Source organism: Polypterus senegalus, chromosome 17, assembly GCF_016835505.1.
Source record: "Polypterus senegalus isolate Bchr_013 chromosome 17, ASM1683550v1, whole genome shotgun sequence".
In the NCBI taxonomy this organism is placed as follows: domain Eukaryota; kingdom Metazoa; phylum Chordata; class Cladistia; order Polypteriformes; family Polypteridae; genus Polypterus; species Polypterus senegalus.
In genome coordinates this window covers 1759590-1779006 of record NC_053170.1, presented here as the reverse complement: position 1 = coordinate 1779006, position 19417 = coordinate 1759590, and the positions used below count along the sequence as shown (strand labels likewise).

The window sequence follows — 19417 nt, the reverse complement described above, 5'->3', positions numbered from 1 at the left end:
TAATCATCCTCTGTCTCTGATTGGCTAACTCTTTCTCACCCCTTCACCACCTACCACCCAATGAGTGGCACAAAATGGCTGCCGTCACATCACCCAGGTGGGCGCTGCACCCTAGTGGTGCTTTGTAAATCGTTTGTGTGGATAGTAAGGCTCCATAGAAATGTAAATTATTATTATTATTATTATTATTTTTAACAACAATACAAAGATGAAAGGTAAGCTTTAGGGTGTTTAATTAAAGATTCAATAAGTTACAAAACAAAGGGCAAAGGCTTTCAGCAGGCATAAAAAAAGACAAATATTGTACAACTTAATAACAAAATGTAGACCCTTTTATTCTTTAGATTTTACTCCGTAAATATTTCATTGAAAGTAATCCAATGGCCAATTCCTGCTCTTGACGGGTTTCTTTTCTCCTCTGTTGCCACTGGAAAGAAATCAAAGTGAGTGAAGACGCGAGATCAGAAACAAGAAGATGAAGACAAAAGACGATGAATGGCCACAGCTGCTTGTGACAAAGTGATCCACCTGGCTGATGGCATCCAAAACGGGTAAAGGGACCACCGTCAGTAATCAATCATCTGTCTGTTTTTCAAGCTGCTCGTGCCATTCAGGGGTACTTGGAGTTGGGGGCCCAGCCTGGGTGGCAGACCCCAGACCCCGACGGGGTGCCAGTCCATTCCATTCAGACTTGGCAGTCGACCAGCCACACAGGGAGAACATGCAGACTCTACACAGACAGCAACCAGGTGTGGGCTTTCAGCCTGTGATTCTGGAAATGGTAAGTAGCAGTGCCAACTACTGTGCCATAATCCACCAATCGCTGCCTTATAAAGCAAAGCGCCTTTATGTGGCTCGCCATCCCAATGTTCAACACAGCACTGGGATTATTTGAGCCTCAGAGTCACTTGAGGGTCCCCCTTACCCGCCAGTCTGACGTCGTATACACACTTACCTGGCATCACTGTGGCTCTGCTCAGAATCTCAGTCATCCTGATGGAAGGAAACCAAAGAGAGAAATCATTAAGGGGTGTTTGAAGAGGAAAAGCGTCAGCGTCACCAGGAGCCTAAGGTGATCAACCGGTGCGTGACAGCACTTTGGGGGTTAACTCAGAAAGGTACTTTACCTAAATATCTCAGAATTAGCTTGGCCAAATGTAAAAAAAAAAGTTTCTATTTATTTCATTTACCCTTCTATTCATTAACAGGGTGTGAGGAACGCCCAGCATCCTTACCTGGCTGGGATGCCCTCGAGGTGGAAGGAGAGGGGAAGGAAGCTTACAAGGGGCTTTGTCACCCCCAGGACACTAGATAGCAGCGAGCCCAGGCTCAGCTCCACAAATGGGTGCCCACAAGGCATGCCAGGTATTGTAGTCCTGGGGGACAGCCAGGGGGAGCTACAGGATTTTGGGACTCCCTACTCAGTAGGGTTCCAACCTCACCCAGAAGTGCTTCGGAGCTGCAGTGTCATATCATCAGAAGCACCCCTGGGAATTAGATAAAAGGGGCTGCCCGCTGCACATCGAGGAGCCAGAGTTGGCAGGAGGAGTGGAAAGACAAAGACTTAATTGTACTTGTGGCTGTGGTGGGAAACGCTTACAGGGAAGAGCTTCCCACACTAAAAGGCTCTTTAGCCCTTTAACTTGTGTCTCAGCCTGCTTGTGTTGGGTGTTTGGGGAGTTGCAGCGCCCCCTGGTGTCCACACTGGTTATCCAGTTCAGAGTCAAAGGTAGATGAAGCCCATGCTGGCAGCACTGGGTGGGCTTAAGGAGGTCACGACACACTTATGCACAGACACACATTCACACTCACACTGGGCGAGTTCAGAGTCACCAGTTCACCACACCTGTGAGTAAATACTGTAAGGGCTGTGCGTGTGTGTGTGTGTGTCTCACAGTGCCAAGGACCAGAGTTCGGCTCTTAGGCCTGTGTGGGATATTCCTGTTCTCTTTGTGTGTGGTGTCTTCTGTAACCGTAAGGATGTGTGGGTTAAATAGGGACTCTAAACTGGCGTGAATGGGCTAGTGTGCAGGTGCGACTTGTGCAGTCCAGGGTTGGCACCTTTCTTGTTCCTGCTGCTGCTAGTTGGACTCCAGCACTCCTGCACATACTCGCACACAAACAACTGAAAGGCTTGTGAGTTTTTAGACATGTGCCAGCACCCCAATGTGTATTGTGAATGTCGGCCTTGCTGCCCCCCACCTCTGCAGTAGAAGGAAAAAGCCAGCTGACCAAATGGCACCACAGCTCAGGCAGCTGCCTGCCATCTTCATTAACGGGACAACTGGTGCAACAACACAACAATCAGCTGCTGCCTTCCGCTGTGAACTACACCAGGCAGCACTTGATGATGTAAAAGCACAACTTTCCACTTTTGGCCAGCAGGGGGCGCAGGTGGTTTTACACATTCACAGTGCAGAGTGGAGGCAGAAACTGCGTTTTCTCCCAGTTGATTCTGGGGGTCTGTCAGGGGTCTGTTCTGCTCCTACTCTGTTCAGTGTTTGCATGGACTGGGTGTTGGGTGTGGGGGGGTCTTGAGGTCGAGTGGCTGGGGGGCATTTGTTGGTGAAGAGAGATTCACGGATCTTGACTTTGCTGATGATGCTGTGACATTCAAAGGAGGCTCTGATCGGCGGTCTCCAGAGACTGAGTGAGGAGTCCGAGTGTCTGGGCTTGCGAGGGTCCTGATAAAAACCAACAGCCAGGCCTTAAATGACCTCTTGGGCACGGCCATCAGCAGTTTGTCTGTCTGTGGAGAGAGTGAAGACCTCGTCATTGAGAGGTTTATTTACCTCGGCTGTGACATTCATGTGACTCTGGTGACTCTTCCTATGAAGTCAGTAGACAGATTGGGGGGTCATGGGCAGTCATGAGGTCGCCGGAAAGGGGTCTGTGGTGCTCGCAATATCTCAGGTCCAAGTCTTTAGAGTCCTGGAGCTTCCTGTTTGTGAAACATGGACGCCATCCAGTGACCTGAGATGAAGACTGGACTCCTTCATGTGTGTCTCCTTGGGTCCCACTGGTGGGACTTTGTATTGCTCGTGGACCCCCAAATGAGGCACATGAGGGAGCATCAGTTACGGCACTATGGCCATGTGGCGCCATTACCCGAGGGTGATCCAGCTTATTGTTGAGGACCCCTTAGTGGCTGGACCAGGCCAAGGGGGCACCCACGTAACACCTGGCTGGCAGCAGATAGAGGGTCATTTTTGGAGGGTGGCGTATCTGCCTGGGAGGCTGCCAAGCAGGATCACGAGCTGTTTCATTGTGTGGTGGGCACGGTAACACGCTGTACCAGTGCATGCCTCCCAATCTGATCTGAGCTGACCTGACTATTTTCACAAAAAAAAAAAAAAAAAGAGCCAGCGGTGGGCTGTGACCCAGCAAGCTTTTAACTTCAAATCCTGATGCTAAGCGATGGCATCATCCCCCACTATTTGTGCCAAGCCAATATGCACCCCCAATATAGGCCCTTCACCTTCAGATTATTATATGGATACAGTCAGTCACTCATTTTACAACCCGCTATATCCTAACACAGGGTCACGGGGGTCTGCTGGAGCCAATCCCAGGCAACAGAGGGCACAAGGGATATATCAATACAATTTATTATTATTATTAAGTGTATATTAAAGTGTATGAGGGACTCACGTCGTCCAGGTCATCAAGGTCATCCATTTTAGGCGGTGGGCCCTTCTTGCTCATACCCTGCAGCATCTGTTGAGAGACAAGTTCAAATACGGACCCAGGCTTTGCTTTCACAGACATCACAAACAGACTTTCTCCGTCTGGCCGCAGACATTGGGTATAAAGAAGCCCACTTCAAGACTGGCGTCTGAATCAGCACAGCTTGTTCTGGACAGCAGCCCCCCCATTTAACCGGATGCCAGCGGTCCGCCCGTATCTGCAATGTGAAAGCATCAGGGACTCACATCAAGGTATTTCTCGTACTCCGCCATGCCCTCCTCCTCTTCTGTCTCCCAGTCTCTCCAGTTGTCAAAGTCAACCGCCAACCAAATGGGCTGCAAAAACAAATCACAAAGCACGTGAGGGTCTTATCGAGAAGAGCTGACAACGTCTTTTCCATTTGACTTCTCCACACACCGAATACCAGGCCAGAAACTCTTATCATAATCGGGGTTTGGGTGGCAAATAGGGAGAGTCACTGAGGGGTGCCACAGGACAGTAATGACAAATAAATGACAAGCCGCACTTATGAAATGTTCTTCCACAGGACCGTGAGGGCGTCCCAGCTGGCACACCTAACCAGACTTGGCATCCTGTATCTTCTGTGAGACACAGCAGGTATGGCCACCGCTCCACCTTCATGGTAAGGACATCCGGTTCTTGAATGGGCGCCATCTGTCATCGATTAGCCCCCCTGACACCTTGGAAAGCAGTACCCTGGAAGTGCCTCCTCACCCCTGTTTTACCAGGTTGGCTTGGCTTTGCTGGACCCAATTGGGTGTCCCTGGGTGCGCCATCTCAATACCCCCCCACCTCTGTTTGGCACAGCAACACCAAAGTGTCACACGGTGCTTTACAGGACAAGGCAACACAAAGTACACCAATGAGAGTAAAACGAAGGACAGACTTGTCAGAGGAGTCCGCCGCTGCCCACCTTGCCCGTATCCTTGGTCATCCGGGGCCAGGCGACATTTTCTTTCATCTTCCTCAAGAGCACGTTGATCGTCCTATCGTACCTTCTCTCCCTCGAGTCCTGAGAAGACACGAAGAAGACACGCTGAGTACCTGGACAGACCTTCACCCAAGCCTGGGGACACAGAGTCACACTTGGGTCACCCCGGGGGGGGGGGCCTTACCTTCGGTTGCACTTTATCAAAGAAGTGGATCTCGTTGTAAATGTCGGTGTCATCTGCCGACTTGCAGCTGTGAATAGAATAGAAAAGACAAAAACATAAAAAAAAAAAAATGGAAAGACCGAACCCCATAGTGGGCACTCAAATAGACAAGTCATGCCAAGTTTACTGTCCGTAGGGCCATGAAATTCTTAACTGGACTTTCCGTCCGTCGCTGTTGGTTCAGCTTAAGTGATTTGTGTTGTTCATTTATTCAATTCCTAAATTCAGTTTACAGTCACAGGGAGCTGGAGCCTGTCTCAGCGGCATCAGGCAACCAAACCCAGATGGGACGCTCGCTCGCATGTCACAGGGCACACACACACACACTGTGGTAGTAATGACCGTCACCCCATGGGTGACCCAAAACCTCTACCTGAAAATGGTCAGCAGGAAGTTTAAACCATAAACCACTTGTTTCTTCTCTTTGAAGAGGGAGAACTCCTCTTACCGGACGCCGTGGCCACGAGAGGGCGCTGTCGCTCCTCAAAGCCAGCAGGACAAACATGGAGGACACAAAGACTTGTTTTATTGCCAGGAAACTCTTCACAATGCTGTCCACCACCACAGCCACAAGTAGTTAGGCTCACAAGACTTTAGGGACGAGTTTAGAAAGAAGAGTTAAGTGGACAGCACTGGCGAGCTTTGTCGGGCTGAACGGCCTGCTCTGGTCCCCATTGTTCTAGCAAATGATTCTCTCCGTCACGGTTTCTCCTCCACTCCTCCCAACAAGCTTCATCCACCTTCCACCCGACTCTGACTCCCCGACTGGGTTTGAGGCGGCTCCTTTTATACCGGCCAGCCTTTCTTTATCGGCACAGAAGCAGAAGGCAGCTGCCTTTCTCATGCAGTAACACGGATGTGCGGTCAGAGGAGGCAGGTGAGGCTCGGCCATCATGAAAAGTAAAAAACTAATAATGATAACATAAAATAAATCTCCGCCCGTGTAGTATTGAAATGGGACAAACTTTAAAAATCAATTAAAAAAATCAAAATGTAATCATTTGTCATGGGCGTCACGGTGGCGCAGTGGGTAGCGCTGCTGCCTGGCAGTTAGGAGACCAGGGTTTGCTTCCCAGGTCCTCCCAGAGTGGAGTTTGCATGTTCTCCCCGTGTCTGCCTGGGTTTCCTCCCGCAGTCCAAAGACATGCAGGTGAGGTGGATTGGTGAGTGTGAGCTTGGTGTGTGGGCGTGTGTGTCCTGTTGTGGGCTGGCACCCTGCCCGGGGTTTGTTCCTGCCTTGCGCCCTGTATTGGCTCCAGCAGACCCCCGTGACCCTGTAGTTAGGATATAGCGGGTTGGACAATGACATGACATGATAAATTATCCATCCATCTTTTGTCCACAGGGCACCGGGCAGGGTGCCAGCCCACAGCAGTTTCTATAAAATATTAACCAAAAATAATGATAATACAATGAAAAACACTGACGAGTATACATCTTCACAGTGAGGCGATTGTACTAATAAGTCCTAACAGGTCTACAAGGTGCACTTGATGGACTGACTGAGTGCGTTTAGAGTTCTTGGGATGAAACTCTTTGTGAACCGCGAGGTCCGTACAGGAAAAGCAGTTCAAATAGACTGTGCGCATGGCTGAGGCAGCGTGTGCTCGATGCTGTACCCCGATAATCCAATCAGCTGCTGTAGATCTGTGATTCCACACTCGGACACAGTGGGTTAAAATACTCCGAGTGGTGCAATGAGAGTAACACCGTTAAAGCAGCTGTGGTATTTGGAATGGTTTGGCCATTCTGTGCACCATTATATTGTTACTGGTTGTGATGGACGGCCGGTCGGTACGCCCCTGGAATAGAAGGATAGGGGAAGGCAGCTACTTGCCGACACTGCTTCCCCCAAGGCGTGAGATGGCAGCTTCCCTGGAGTGCAGTTTCCCGCAGGGTACTATGGGACATGGAGTTCGGACACACAGCCCTGCCGGGGGTGCCAGCAGGAGGAGCTAACAAAGGACCTGGGGACATATTCTTTCAGTATAGCCCGGAAGTACGAGGTAATCACGAGGACGGAAGCCCCAAAGTACTTCCAGGCTGAAGACAATCCCTGTTTTATCTTTGACCCAAAAGTGCCAACCAGTCACGTGGTCGGAGGGACAGAAGCACTGGGGTCAAAGAGTATTTAAAGGACGGATGGGAACTCAGCGGAGAGCCAGAGTTGGGAGGAAGTGTTACAGAGGAGGGGCAGTATTGTGGTTATTGTATTGATTTATTATTTCTTTATTTGTGAATGGTGGCTGAAGCGCTTGAAAGGCACTTTAAAGACAGAAGGCTAAGTAGAAGAATACTTCTTAGTGCTTTTCCCGAGTGTCAGCGTCTAACGGGGCAACAGCGACCCCTGGTGTTCACAAGGTTCATTACAATCAGACGCCTTAACCTAATAAACAATATGCGGCTAATTTCAGTGTATTTGATAAAGTTGAATTTAAAACATAAAGGCAAACCACCCGTTTCTGCGTCACGAATGTCAGGCTGACCTTGCCCAGCTGGCCGCCCACCCTCTGGCGGGCACAGATGATACTGCTGAAATTTGGCTGTAAATTAAGAGCAGTCTGTGCCAGTGTGCTAAGCCCGGCAAGGCGGTGCCACCCTTGTTCTCTCGTTTGCTTTGCACCGAGTGCCAGCGTCTCTCCCTCTCCGATTTGCATTTTCTCCCTGTGCCCTTGTGGCTTTCATCCTGTGGTGTTAGGAGCCACCGTTAGGATGACGGCACGTCCCAGTCGGCCCACTCAAAGTGAGTGTGACTTGTCATTGGGGGGGGCAGACACCCGACCCTATGGTCCCGGTTGGCCTTATCCCCTACCCACCCTCAGCCGTCACAGGCCTGCGTCCTTCTGCTCGCCCGCCGCTCACTTTTGAGGGTCCCTCGGCCCACCTGCTACCTCCAAGCCGAGTGGTTTTGTTGGCTTTGCTTTGCCCGAGCCTCGCTGCCACTCGGACTTGCTTTTGTTTTTCGTACTCAGATGTGACGCCAGCAGGACTCACCTGAAAATGAGTTTATCTTCTTGAATGTCGACTCGCACGTCCTTACTGTCTTCAACCATGAAATTGAGAAAAACAAATTTGGAGCGGTCAAACCAAAGGGCTTTTGCCGGGCGGCTGAAAATAAAGCAAAAACAAAAAAAAAAAAAAAAAAAAAGAAAATCACAAACTGAGCAAATAAAAACAGAAGGGGCGCGAGGTGCCCAGAGAGAGAATTAAATCAAATTAAAAAATGAATCAAACGCATTCACATGCCCACCCGGAATTGAAATCATTTCTGCTGAAAAGGCGGCAAAGTGGCAGGGAGTTGGCACTTCCACAAACTTCACTTTATAAAGCGCCTTTCACCTGTGACCGGAGTTCTGTCCTATCAGAGCCTTCATGAATGGATTTATTATTGAAATCAGGCGAGTTAGGAAACGCACGGCATATTTCATTTAATTTATAGAACGCCTTTCATTGGTGACCGCAATTCTTTTCTCTCTCACAAATAAGAGTGCGGTCTTCACAAATTGTTTTATAATTAAAATCAAGCAGGTTAGGGAGCACACACCATATTTGTTTTATATACCACCTTTCTGCGGTGCCCCCATGCTCCATGGTATCTTACTGCCACTTACTTTGCTGTATAGTCTAACTGAAGCACCTAACAAACATTTTATAGCGCCTTGCATAACATGTAACGCTGTAGTGCCATGTAGTCGCCATCCATCTTCTGATCACATTTAGGGAGACCGAGAGCCCAGGCCAGCACTGGGCACCAGATAGGAACCAAGCCTGGATGAGGTGCCAGGCCATCAGAGGGCAGCCAGCTTAACATGCATGCGTTTGGCATGAAGACCCACACGGGCACAGGAAGAACAAGCAGACGCCAAGCGTTTTTACATGGGGAGCCCGGGCAGCTCGAGTCAGGGACTGAAGTGAAGGGCACGAGTGTCAGGGTCCGGTGACTCCAGCATTGGGACACAGCGTAGGGCAGGGGTGTCAAACGCCAGGCCTGGTGGGCCGCAGTGGCGGCAGGTTTTCATTCCGACCCTTTTCCTAATCAGGTTTCACTCCTCATTTACTCCTTTTCCCTTCATTTTAACTCTTTAAGGGCCGAGTATTTTTTCCAAAAAACAGTTTTATGAAAAGCAATGGTTTCACCGAGAAATCAGCATAAACCATCTGTTGCTGCATGCTGTGGCTGCCAGTTTGCCAAGAATATGTGGCAGGCTTTCTGCCAGGCTGGGACAAAGTCGCAGTGCACTGCAATCTGGTTTCCACCTCTTATCATTGTTAAGTGGCAGTCCTCACTGGCGAACATTGGCAGTACCACGACCAGCTGGGGACCAATTAGCTGAAGCTGGAACCTCCCATTCATTTTCGATCACTTGTATCAAATCCTGAGTCCGACAAGTCAAAGTCCAGTTCAGAGATAACGGGCACAACGTCGTCCTCGGAGTGTTTTGCTTTACGCATTCGCTTTGATCTCTCGCCAGATATCAGTGCCATTTTTGCCATTGCTGGCACCTTGCTATTCACGGGAGTGCAGGAAATCTCAGTTAACACTTTCCTTCTAGCAACGAGAGTGCAACTAAAACATAACGGTTGGTTTTGTCACAGTTTACAGTCGATTACCATCGTCAACTCCTCCTTTTGACAAAAAAGTCGACACCAGCCCTGAAAGAGTTAATAGCCTTCGGTCCTCTGAATTGATTTGTTTCTTCATTAAACAGAAATGAGACGTGAAACGAGCTGACAGATAACCAGCTAAACTGGAGCGTCAAACTCCAACCAGTTTCACTCCAACCAACCTCTCAATGAGAAGCTGATTCTTTTTCTTAATTAAAGCCGTTACTTGATTCCACGGCTTGTTGCTCCTCTCATTTTGTCACGGCAGATTTTGTGTTTTTTCTAAGACTGCCGTCACAATGTTTAGGTGACCTGAGCAGACCAACAGGACCGAGACCCTCACCTTTCTTTATTTTCACATATTGTGTGATGGGCACAGGTGAGTGAGCTGGTGCTGTTTTGACTCATTTTGCATCTCCGTATTGTTTGGCTGCTAATTAAGGAAAAAGAAACAATGGAGGGGGTGGAGTCGAGTTAATTAAAACAAAGGCAAACGAAGCGAATTAGCAGCCACCGATTAAGAAGACGGTTAGAATGAAAACCTGCAGCCACTGCGGCCCACTAGGTCCAGATCTGGACAGCCCTGCTCTACAGTAAGGGTCCCCAGCTGTGCTCCTGAAGTGCTACTGTGGCTGAAGGTTTTCATTCCAGCTCTTTTCTTAATTTAGAGACCAGTAGACGTTGCTGCTAATTCACTTTCCTTCCCTTCATTTTGATTGACTTTTTCCATCCATCCATTTTCCAACCCACTGAATCCTAACTACAGGGTCACGGGGGTCTGCTGGAGCCAATCCCAGCCAACACAGAGCACAAGGCAGGAACCAATCCTGGGCAGGGTGCCAACCCACCGCAGGACCCACCCACCAAGCACACACTAGGGCCAATTTAGAATCGCCTGATTGACTTTTTATTTATTTAAGACCCTAACCCCTTCATTGGTTTTGTTTTTTCCTTAATGAGCATCCAGATGATAATGAGAGAGAAAATGAGACAACACGTAACCAGCTAACCTGTGCCCATCTGTAAATAATGAATAGTGAAGGTCAATCAAGTTGATCTCCTCGGGTCCACCAAAGCATTTTAGAGATGTGTGCCGTGGCAGAATAAGAGCACCAATAAGCCATGGAACGAAATAACGGGGTCTAATTAACTGCACGAATCTGCTTCAAATTAAGACACTGGTTGGAGTTTGAGGCCCCGATTGGCTCACTCGCTTCACATCTCATTTCTGCTCGGGTGCCATTTAAGGAAAAAAAATGAAGAAATTCAGAAAAAATTAAAAAAAAGGCAATTAACATAAAAGGGAAAGAAGTTAATATGCAACTTAAAACTGGTCACTTATTAAGAAAGGGTTAGAATGAAAACCTGCAGCCACTGCGGCCCTCCAGGACCGGAGTGGAGTCCCCTGGTGCAGAGTCTCTCAGGTCAGTGCAGTCTCACACAACTCCTGTTACTTGCTCAGGCCTCTCGTCCGGAGTTGTGTGTCTTCTCTTATTGCTCGTTACACTCTGCTGGCTCCTTAATGGCACTTTAATGGCCGCTTGACCAAGCAGCATTGCATTCTGGGACGGGCTCTCTGCATGAGAAGTTGGTCTCTGGTGCTTTGAAAAGCCTCCTAATATGAAGAAGAAGACTGAAATCTTTAACGTATGTATGGTAGGCTGTCTAGCAGGTTAGGGAAAAAACCGGGACATAGTCTGTGTGACGGTGTGCGGCACGATCAGGAGCCATTATGGGGACGTCACAAATCTGTCAGCAGCCATTGACGCAGATTAACTTTAGGAGCCTCTTACAGATCTCTCTATTATATATATATATATATATATATATATATATATATATATAAAAAAAATAATCCTGGGACGAGAGGAGAGTTTTTCAGAGATAATTTCAAGTACCACGAGACAAGAAACAAATTAAACAAATTCAATTCTTTCAATTCCAGGATAGATTTTCCTGATTTATCTAAAATAATCTCTCAACCCTGAGACCCTCTACCTGCGCCCTCGACCCAATGCCAACAAGTTTTTTCAAAGAAGTACCGGGCGTGCTAAATGATAATATTCTTGACATTGTAAATAGAAAAAATGTAAGTAGAAAAAATAATCTTGACTCCTCTGCTTTTGAAGATTTTAGCCCCATTTCTAACCTGCCTTTCTTAAGTAAAATTCTAGAGAAGGCCGTCATGACGCAGTTAAATGACCACCTCAATAAACCTGCCATTCTTGATAAATTTCAGTCGGGTTTTAGAACAAATCACAGCACAGAAACGGCACTCGTTAAAGTAGTCAATGACTTGCGGGTGTTAACGCAGACAGAGGCCGTCTATCTGTTGTCCTCCTCTTAGATCCGAGTGCCGCGTTTGTCACCATTGATCACAATATTCTTAGAAATCGCCTCAGTCAATGGGTGGGCCTCTCCGGCAGGGTCCTAAATTGGTTTGAATCCTACCTGGCAGGGAGAAAATTCTTTGTGAGTTGTGGTGATTATACTTCAAAGACCCCTGATATTGCATATGGTGGTCCACAAGGCTCTATCCGGGGTCCGCTGCTCTTTTCGATTTACATGCTTCCGTTAGGTCAGATTATCTCAGGGCACAACGTGAGCTACCAGAGCTCTGCTGACGACACACAGCTGTACTTATTAATATCGCTTAACGACCCCGACTCTATCGATTCACTGACTTGTGTTTCTGAATGGATGCGTAGTCATTTTCTCAAACTAAATAAAGAAAAAACAGAAATTTTAGTGATTGGCAATATGAGGTTGTTAGAAATAAACTTGAGGCATAAGGATTAAAAGTCAAGATGGAGGTAAAGAATTTAGGGGTAACTGTTGACTCTGACCTGAATTTTAAATCACACATTAATCAGATTACTAGGACAGCATTTTTCCACTTAAGGAATATAACAAAAGTTAGACCTCATTTATCACTGCAAGATGCTGAGAAATTAATTCATGCGTTTGTGTTCAGTCGACTAGATTACTGTAACGCACTCCTCTCAGGACCACCCAAAAAAGACATCAATCGATGATAACGAATGCAGAATTCAGCTGCTAGAATCTAAACTAGGAAAAGAAAATCTGAGCACATCACCCCAGTTCTGATGTCACTACACTGGTTGCCGGTGCCATTTAGAATTGACTTTAAAATCCTGCTTATAAGACAGAGCTGATATTCGTGCTTATCCAAAAGCACAGCGCGATTCGTCGCAAACGGCAGATCTCAAAAATGACGAGCGCGTGGGGCGAGCGATGTGGGGGTGTGGGGGTTTCAGAGCCCCCTACAGCGCATCCGGAAAGTATTCCCAGCGCGTGATCACTTTCTCCACATTTTCTTATGTTACAGCCTTATTCCAAAATGGATTCAATTCATTTTTTTCCTCAGAATTCTACACACAACATCCCATAATGACAACGTGAAAAAAGTTTACTTGAGGTTTTTGCAAATTTATTAAAAATAAAAAAACTGAGAGATCCCATGTCCATAAGTATTCACAGCCTTTGCTCAATACTTTGTCGATGCGCCTTTGGCAGCAATTCCATCCTCAAGTCTTTCTGAATATGATGCCACAAGCTTGGCACTCCTATCCTTGGCCAGTTTTGCCCATTCCTCTTTGCAGCACCTCTCAAGCTCCATCAGGCTGGTGGGAAGTGTCGGTGCACAGCCATTTTAAGATCTCTCCAGAGATGTTCAATCAGATTCAAGTCTGGGCCACTCAAGGACATTCACAGAGTTGTCCTGAAGCCACTCCTTTGATATCTTGGCTGTGTGCTGAGGGTCGTTGTCCTGCTGAAAGATGAACCGTCGCCCCAGTCTGAGGTCAAGAACGCTCTGGAGCAGGTTTTCATCCAGGATGTCTCTGTACGTTGCTGCAGTCATCTTTCTCTTTATCCTGACTAGTCTCCCAGTTCCTGATGCTGCCACCACCATGCTTCACTGTAGGGATGGTATTGGCCTGGTGATGAGCGGTGCCTGGTTTCCTCCAAACGTGACGCCTGACATTCACACCAAAGAGTTCAATCTTTGTCTCATCAGACCAGAGAATTTTGTTTCTCATGGTCTGAGAGTCCTTCAGGTGCCTTTTATAAACTCCAGGCGGGCTGCCATGTGCCTTTTACTAAGGGGTGGCTTCAGTCTGGCCACTCTACCATACAGGTCTGATTGGTGGATTGCTGCAGAGATGGTTGTCCTTCTGGAAGGTTCTCCTCTGTCCACAGAGGACCTCTGGAGCTCTGACAGAGTGACCATCGGGTTCTTGGTCACCTCCCTGACTAAGGCCCTTCTCCCCCGATCGCTCAGTTTAGATGGCCGGCCAGCTCTAGGAAGAGTCCCGGTGGTTTCGAACTTCTTCCACTTACGGATGATGGAGGCCACTGTGCTCATTGGGACCTTCAAAGCAGCAGACATTTTTCTGTAACCTTCCTCAGATTTGTGCCTGGAGACAATCCTGTCTCGGAGGTCTACAGACAATTCCTTTGACTTCATGCTTGGTTTGTGCTCTGACATGAACTGTCAACTGTGGGACCTTCTATAGACAGGTGTGTGCCATTCAAATCAGGTCACATCAACTGAATTGACCACAGGTGGACTCCAATGAAACATCTCAAGGATGATCAGGAGACACAGGATGGACCGGAGCTCAATTTGGAGCTTCATGGAAAAGGAATACTTATGGACATGGGATTTCTCAGTTTTTTTACTTTTAATAAATTTGCAAAAACCTCAAGTAAACTTTTTTCATGTTGTCATTATGGGGTGTTGTGTGTAGAATTCTGAGGAAAAAAATAAATTGAATCCATTTTGGAATAAGGCTGTGACATAACAAAAAGAGGACAAAGTGATGCGCTGTGAATACTTTCCGGATGCGCTGTATGTGTATTAAAAGGTCTTACTGGATCCTTCACGTGGACGGCTCCTTTGGCAGCAGCACACAATAAAGTAGGCAGACACAGAAATAATATTCTATGTACCGAGCAATGGAAAGGGTAACGTGCCAAGGAATCGATGAAACCAGAAGAAACAATTTATCAAAGTCTATAAGTGCACTGTACGTTTAGTATTTATAATAAAGAAAGAATATAAGAAAAAAAACTATTATACTGTACACAGTGGCAAAGAAACGCACATTAACAACGGGAAAAAACTTACAATGAAAAACAGCATGTAGGGAGTAACTGTGACAGAGAGTCTGCTGGCAAGCAACAATGGTGTCCAGTTCCACCGTTTAGAGAGTGGAGCAAATCGTAACATGTTATTCATAATGTCACTTCGTTTTAGTTATGAGTTGACCCCTGGAAACAGTTAATATCTTACTGATAATAGCAGCTGTTGTAGTACGGGCGTTAATTGGCGTTACACCTCACAAGCCGCGCTGGACGCTGTGGGGGGCTTCGCGGAGCCGCCGCTTACTCTACGTGACGCACTCTTCGTTTTTTATTCCTTTAGTTTTGGAGAGGAAAATAAAATCTTCTGTTTTGACCCTGCGTGCCTCTGACTTGACGATCATTTACACGACGCAGAGAAAGGCAGACTGCAGTCGGTTACTTGAGCAAACGTCCTTTATAAGCTTTAACCAGAACTGTTAAACTCGAGCTTTTCTTTACTTTGCATTTGTTTTCGTGTGAACTGTTTTACCTTGAATTTTCACTAAAGCGTTTAAAAACAAAGATTGTTTTGTCTGTGGAATCATTTCAACGTGTCACAACGCTCAGAAGAGCCCCTCTGGCGCCTTCCATTATAAAGAGTGGGTGGGCTTCTTATTCCAGTTCAGAACTTGTGCGTTTCGTGTATTGTCTGGTGGGTTTGGTTATTAGTTTGTATCCACTGTTACTAACTGGCTCCTTTTTCTGGGCTGTCGTGGCTTTTGTATTCTTTTTGAATATTTGTGAAAGGCGCTATATGGATAAAATGCACCATTAGTATTATGATCTCTCGAGTTACTGGGCATGCGACGATGAATTCGGCTGCCAACTTTGGTGAAGGAGATGAAGGGCCCGTTATATCAACAGCAACTTTTACTTCTAGAGCACGTTTTCATGGAGCTCGCTTGATAAAATGAAATAAAAGGAAGTCAAGATGAAACATCCATCATCCAACCCGCTCTATCCTAACTTCAGGGTCACGGGGGTCTGCTGGAGCCAATCCCAGCCAACACAGGGCGCAAGGCAGGAAACAAACGCCGGGCAGGGCGCCAGTCCACCGCAGAAGATGAAACATAAAACACGTCACGAGGCAACAGGAGCTCCGAAATTGTCCGGGCACTTATTAAAAGTAAAATAAAAAGTATTCATAGAAATCTGGCACAGACAACACGGGCGCACCTTCACACACACACGTTATTATATATAAATATTTGTCCCGTTCTTGGATTAGGTTTTCTATTTCCAACCCTTTTTCTTTTCTTCCTGCTCTTTGACTCAAACCCCCAGATCGTTACCCTCCCGGTTCACGGGTGGTCGTACCTGTTTTCCGGCCTGACGATTAGTGGCATAGCGAGACGGTCCGGTCGTTCAAAGTCGACTTGTCGGCGGCGCTTCTTGCTTGTCTCACGCGGCCCACTTGCACGCTCCTCTCGTCTTTCCCAGGGTGGTCCGCCTGTTGACTGGCAGCCCTCAGCTGTCGCTTTCCTTTATCACTTTCCACGGGGAATGCTGGGGCATTTTCCAGATGCTTCTAGTCCTGAACTGCAACTCCCGCCAGCGCCTTCTATTTAAAAGCACGCCGTGAACGGGGGGGAGTTAGCCGCCCCCTCTTATTTGGAAAAGTTTCCGCTTCATGTTATCATTTGAGAGTGGCGGAGACGAGGAAGATGCTGGTGCTGCTTCTCATAATGTGGCCCTGACACCAGGCACTCGAGCCTGATCTACCATCGGGGGGAGGTTGGGGGGCTTGCGTGCGTAAAGAGGCCTTTAAATGTATGAGGAATAAAAAATGTCTAAGAACAGAAAAGTCCGCGTTTTCACCGAGACACCCGCACGGCTACGGGCTGCCCAGCTACCTGTAAGCCTGTCCAGTCAAACCTAAATAATAATAAGAATAATAATAACACATTAAAAATAAAAAAAACAGGACTGAATAGCCCACGATCAGGGGTCGCTTTTATGGGGTCGGACATTTGGTGTTTCGCAAAAGAGAAAAGGGATGGTCACCCAAAGCAAAGGGGGACAAATTAAAGCGAAAGAAGCAAAAGTCGCTGTGGGGAAAAAATGGTCCGGGATTTCATTTAGCGGACACTCAAAAGAACGAATGGCAGGCTCGCCTGTGCTGTGTGTGTTTCAAGTTTAATCGCCGGTTGATGAGACTTTACGTACTGACCAGAAGGTGGCGCTACACATCGTACACCCGGCGAAATCAGTTTTGCGTTTTGTGCAGCGCTGTTTCATGATTTCGATTTGATTTGAGGTACTAAGGGGCCTGAGTTGCCTCGAAAGCTTGCATATTGTAATCTTTTTAGTTAGCCAATAAAAGGTGTCATTTTGCTTGGCTTTTCTCTCGATTTGATTTGATAAACTTTATTAATCCCTGGGGGGAAACCATCTTTTCGTATGACCTCTGGAGGTCAGCTTTTATTTTATGTTGTAAAGTATCCTTCACCCTATACATATTCACAACAGGTGTATAGATCATCTGCGGTGGGTTGGCACCCTGCCCAGGATTGGTTCCTGCCTTGTGCCCTGTGTTGGCTGGGATTGGCTCCAGCAGACCCCCGTGACCCTGTGTTTGGATTCAGCAGGTTGGGAAATCGATGTATAGATCATAGCTGAAGCTATTATGGAGGTGTGCCCTACATTGAAAGCACCTTTAACTCGAGCCACACTTTTGAAGATAACCTCTTCAACCTTTACTTTTATAATAATTGTTCGGTATATTATTAATTTGATTTCTTGTTGATGGTTCTTTAAATGTACATATTATATAAATATAATCCTTGTCTTGCGGTTTACTCCTCAAATATCCATCCCCATATCTGAGTATATGAGAGAGTCAAGGGGAGATTCTACTAATTTTAAATTTTTTTTTTATTGAATTTATTAAAAGCAAATAACATTCCATACAAACAAATCAAACTTAACAAAACTAAATTCATTTGAATTAGGGTTAGCACACTGTGATGTCACTTCTGGCGCCCACAGTGATGTCACTTCCAGTCCCAGCACACATAGAGATGTCACTTCGGTTCTGACGTCCATGATGATGTCACTTCCAGTTCTGGCACCCACAGTGATGTCACTTCCAGTCCCAGCACACATAAAGATGTCACTTCCAGTTCCGGTACCCATGAAGATGTCACTTCTGGTCTCGGCCTTTATATCCGCCATCTTCACACACCTACAGCAGCTCGGTTTGGCACTTGAACCTGAACACTACTCGGCTAAACAAAGCCATTTTGTCTCCTGGCCATAACACGCGGGTGGCTGCCCCAAACCTTTTCAGGTCTCCTGTCCATTCTTATGACACCCTGCACTGAACATAAAAGAAAGTCAAGTTGACCCGATATGACGTATTTGTACCTCAGTGCCACATCTCACTTATTACTGACGTTTGTGATGGTCCACATGGGCCTGGTGGGGGCAGTGAGGCAATGGGGTCTATCTGTGGTCCCCATGGTGGCCCGAGAGGACTGGTGAACCTTCCATTAAGTCGTGAGTTACAGTCAGTGAAGGCCTGACCTCCTGCTGTATCGACCAGAAATAGAAGACCATGAAAAGGAAAAAAAATTTAAAAAGGCAGGCGACACCGGGGGTCTAAAGTCTACTGGAGCAACCAGTGCCAACATGTTGAAATGCTAAAGGAGCCAACAGAATTGGCAGGGTGGATTTGACAAAGGGTAGACAATGACAGTGGCATGACAGTGGCACACCGAAGGGGTCAGGTACCCAGCCACCATCGGGTGCATTTCCCACATCGTGCCATCTCTTTATCTTCTATGAAATGTTTCGTGCAATGCCAGCTGCTGTGAAAGGCGCTATATAACGTGGATTATGTGTGTCTTTATATTACTTGGTGATACTCGCTGTAAAAGGAGCTATATCACATTTACACTCAGCGGCCCCTTTATTAGGTATGCCTTGCTCATACTGGGTCGGACCCCCTATTCTTCAACAAGGCGCTGGAAACGTTCCTCAGGAATTTTCCTCCATATTGAGTGGAGAGCATCGGGCAGTTGCCGCAGATTTGTCGGCTGCACATTCATGATGTGAATCTCCCGGTCCACCAAATCCCTAAGGTGCCCTACTGGATTGAGATCTGCTGACTGAGATGGCCACTGGAGCCCAGAGAACTCAGCGTCACGTTCAAGAAACCAGTTGGAAGTGACGTGAGCTTGGTGACAAGGAAGTTGTCATCAGAAGATGGTGGTCATAACGGGATGGACACGGTCAGCAACAACACTCAGGGAGGCTGTGGCATTTAAATGATGCTCAGTTGACACTAAGGAGCCAAAAGCGTGCCAAGAAAATACCCCCACACCCTTACAGCACCACCAATAACAAGGCAGGATGGATCCCCGCTTTCATGTTGTTGAGCCAATCCATCCAGAAGGTGCAGCAGAAATCGAGACCATTTTTCCAGTCTTCTATTGCCCTCTTAGCTGAGAGGAGTGGCACCTGGGGTGGTGGTCTCCTGCTGCTATAGCCCCCCAACCTGATTTAAGGTTTGACATGCTAGGAGTTCAGAGATGCTCTTCTGCACACCTCACCAGTCTGCCAGTTCTCCTCTGGCATCACAGAATTGCCGCTCACCGGATATTTTTCCCTTTTTCGGACCACCCTCTGTAAACACTAGAGATGGTCGAGTGTGGAAATCCCAGTAGATCGGCCCGTCTGGCACTAACAGCCACGCCACATTCAAAGTCACTCCAAGCCCCTCTTCTTCTTCCCCATTCCGACGGGGTGGTCTTGACAAGGTCTTCAGGCCGAAAGGCTCCGTCTGATTGGCCGATTAGAGA

The 19417-nt window shown here is 47.2% G+C and overlaps 1 protein-coding gene across 1 annotated transcript; it reads right to left on the bottom strand.

Moving 5' to 3' along the window:
• Positions 1-216: 216 nt before the first annotated feature.
• Positions 217-16113, bottom strand: ptges3l (prostaglandin E synthase 3 like). The gene is made up of 8 exons (XM_039739914.1): positions 15933-16113; positions 7857-7970; positions 4824-4890; positions 4622-4720; positions 3933-4022; positions 3652-3717; positions 956-993; positions 217-427 (listed from the first exon to the last, which is right to left on the bottom strand). Exons 1-7 carry the CDS (start codon positions 15959-15961, stop codon positions 985-987), a joined length of 474 nt encoding a protein of 157 aa, XP_039595848.1. The 5' UTR covers positions 15962-16113; the 3' UTR covers positions 217-427; positions 956-984.
• Between the last annotated feature and the right edge of the window lie 3304 nt (positions 16114-19417).

Bases quoted from the DNA above. Each gene is read 5' to 3' on its own strand.
- ptges3l (XM_039739914.1), bottom strand. From the start codon at position 15,961: ATGCCACTAATCGTCAGGCCGGAAAACAG. The intron at 7,971-15,932 runs GTACGACCACCC...CTTTATTTTCAG, and splicing joins ATCGTCAGGCCGGAAAACAG to CCGCCCGGCAAAAGCCCTTT. The intron at 4,721-4,823 runs GTAAGGCCCCCC...GTGTCTTCTCAG, and splicing joins TTGATAAAGTGCAACCGAAG to GACTCGAGGGAGAGAAGGTA.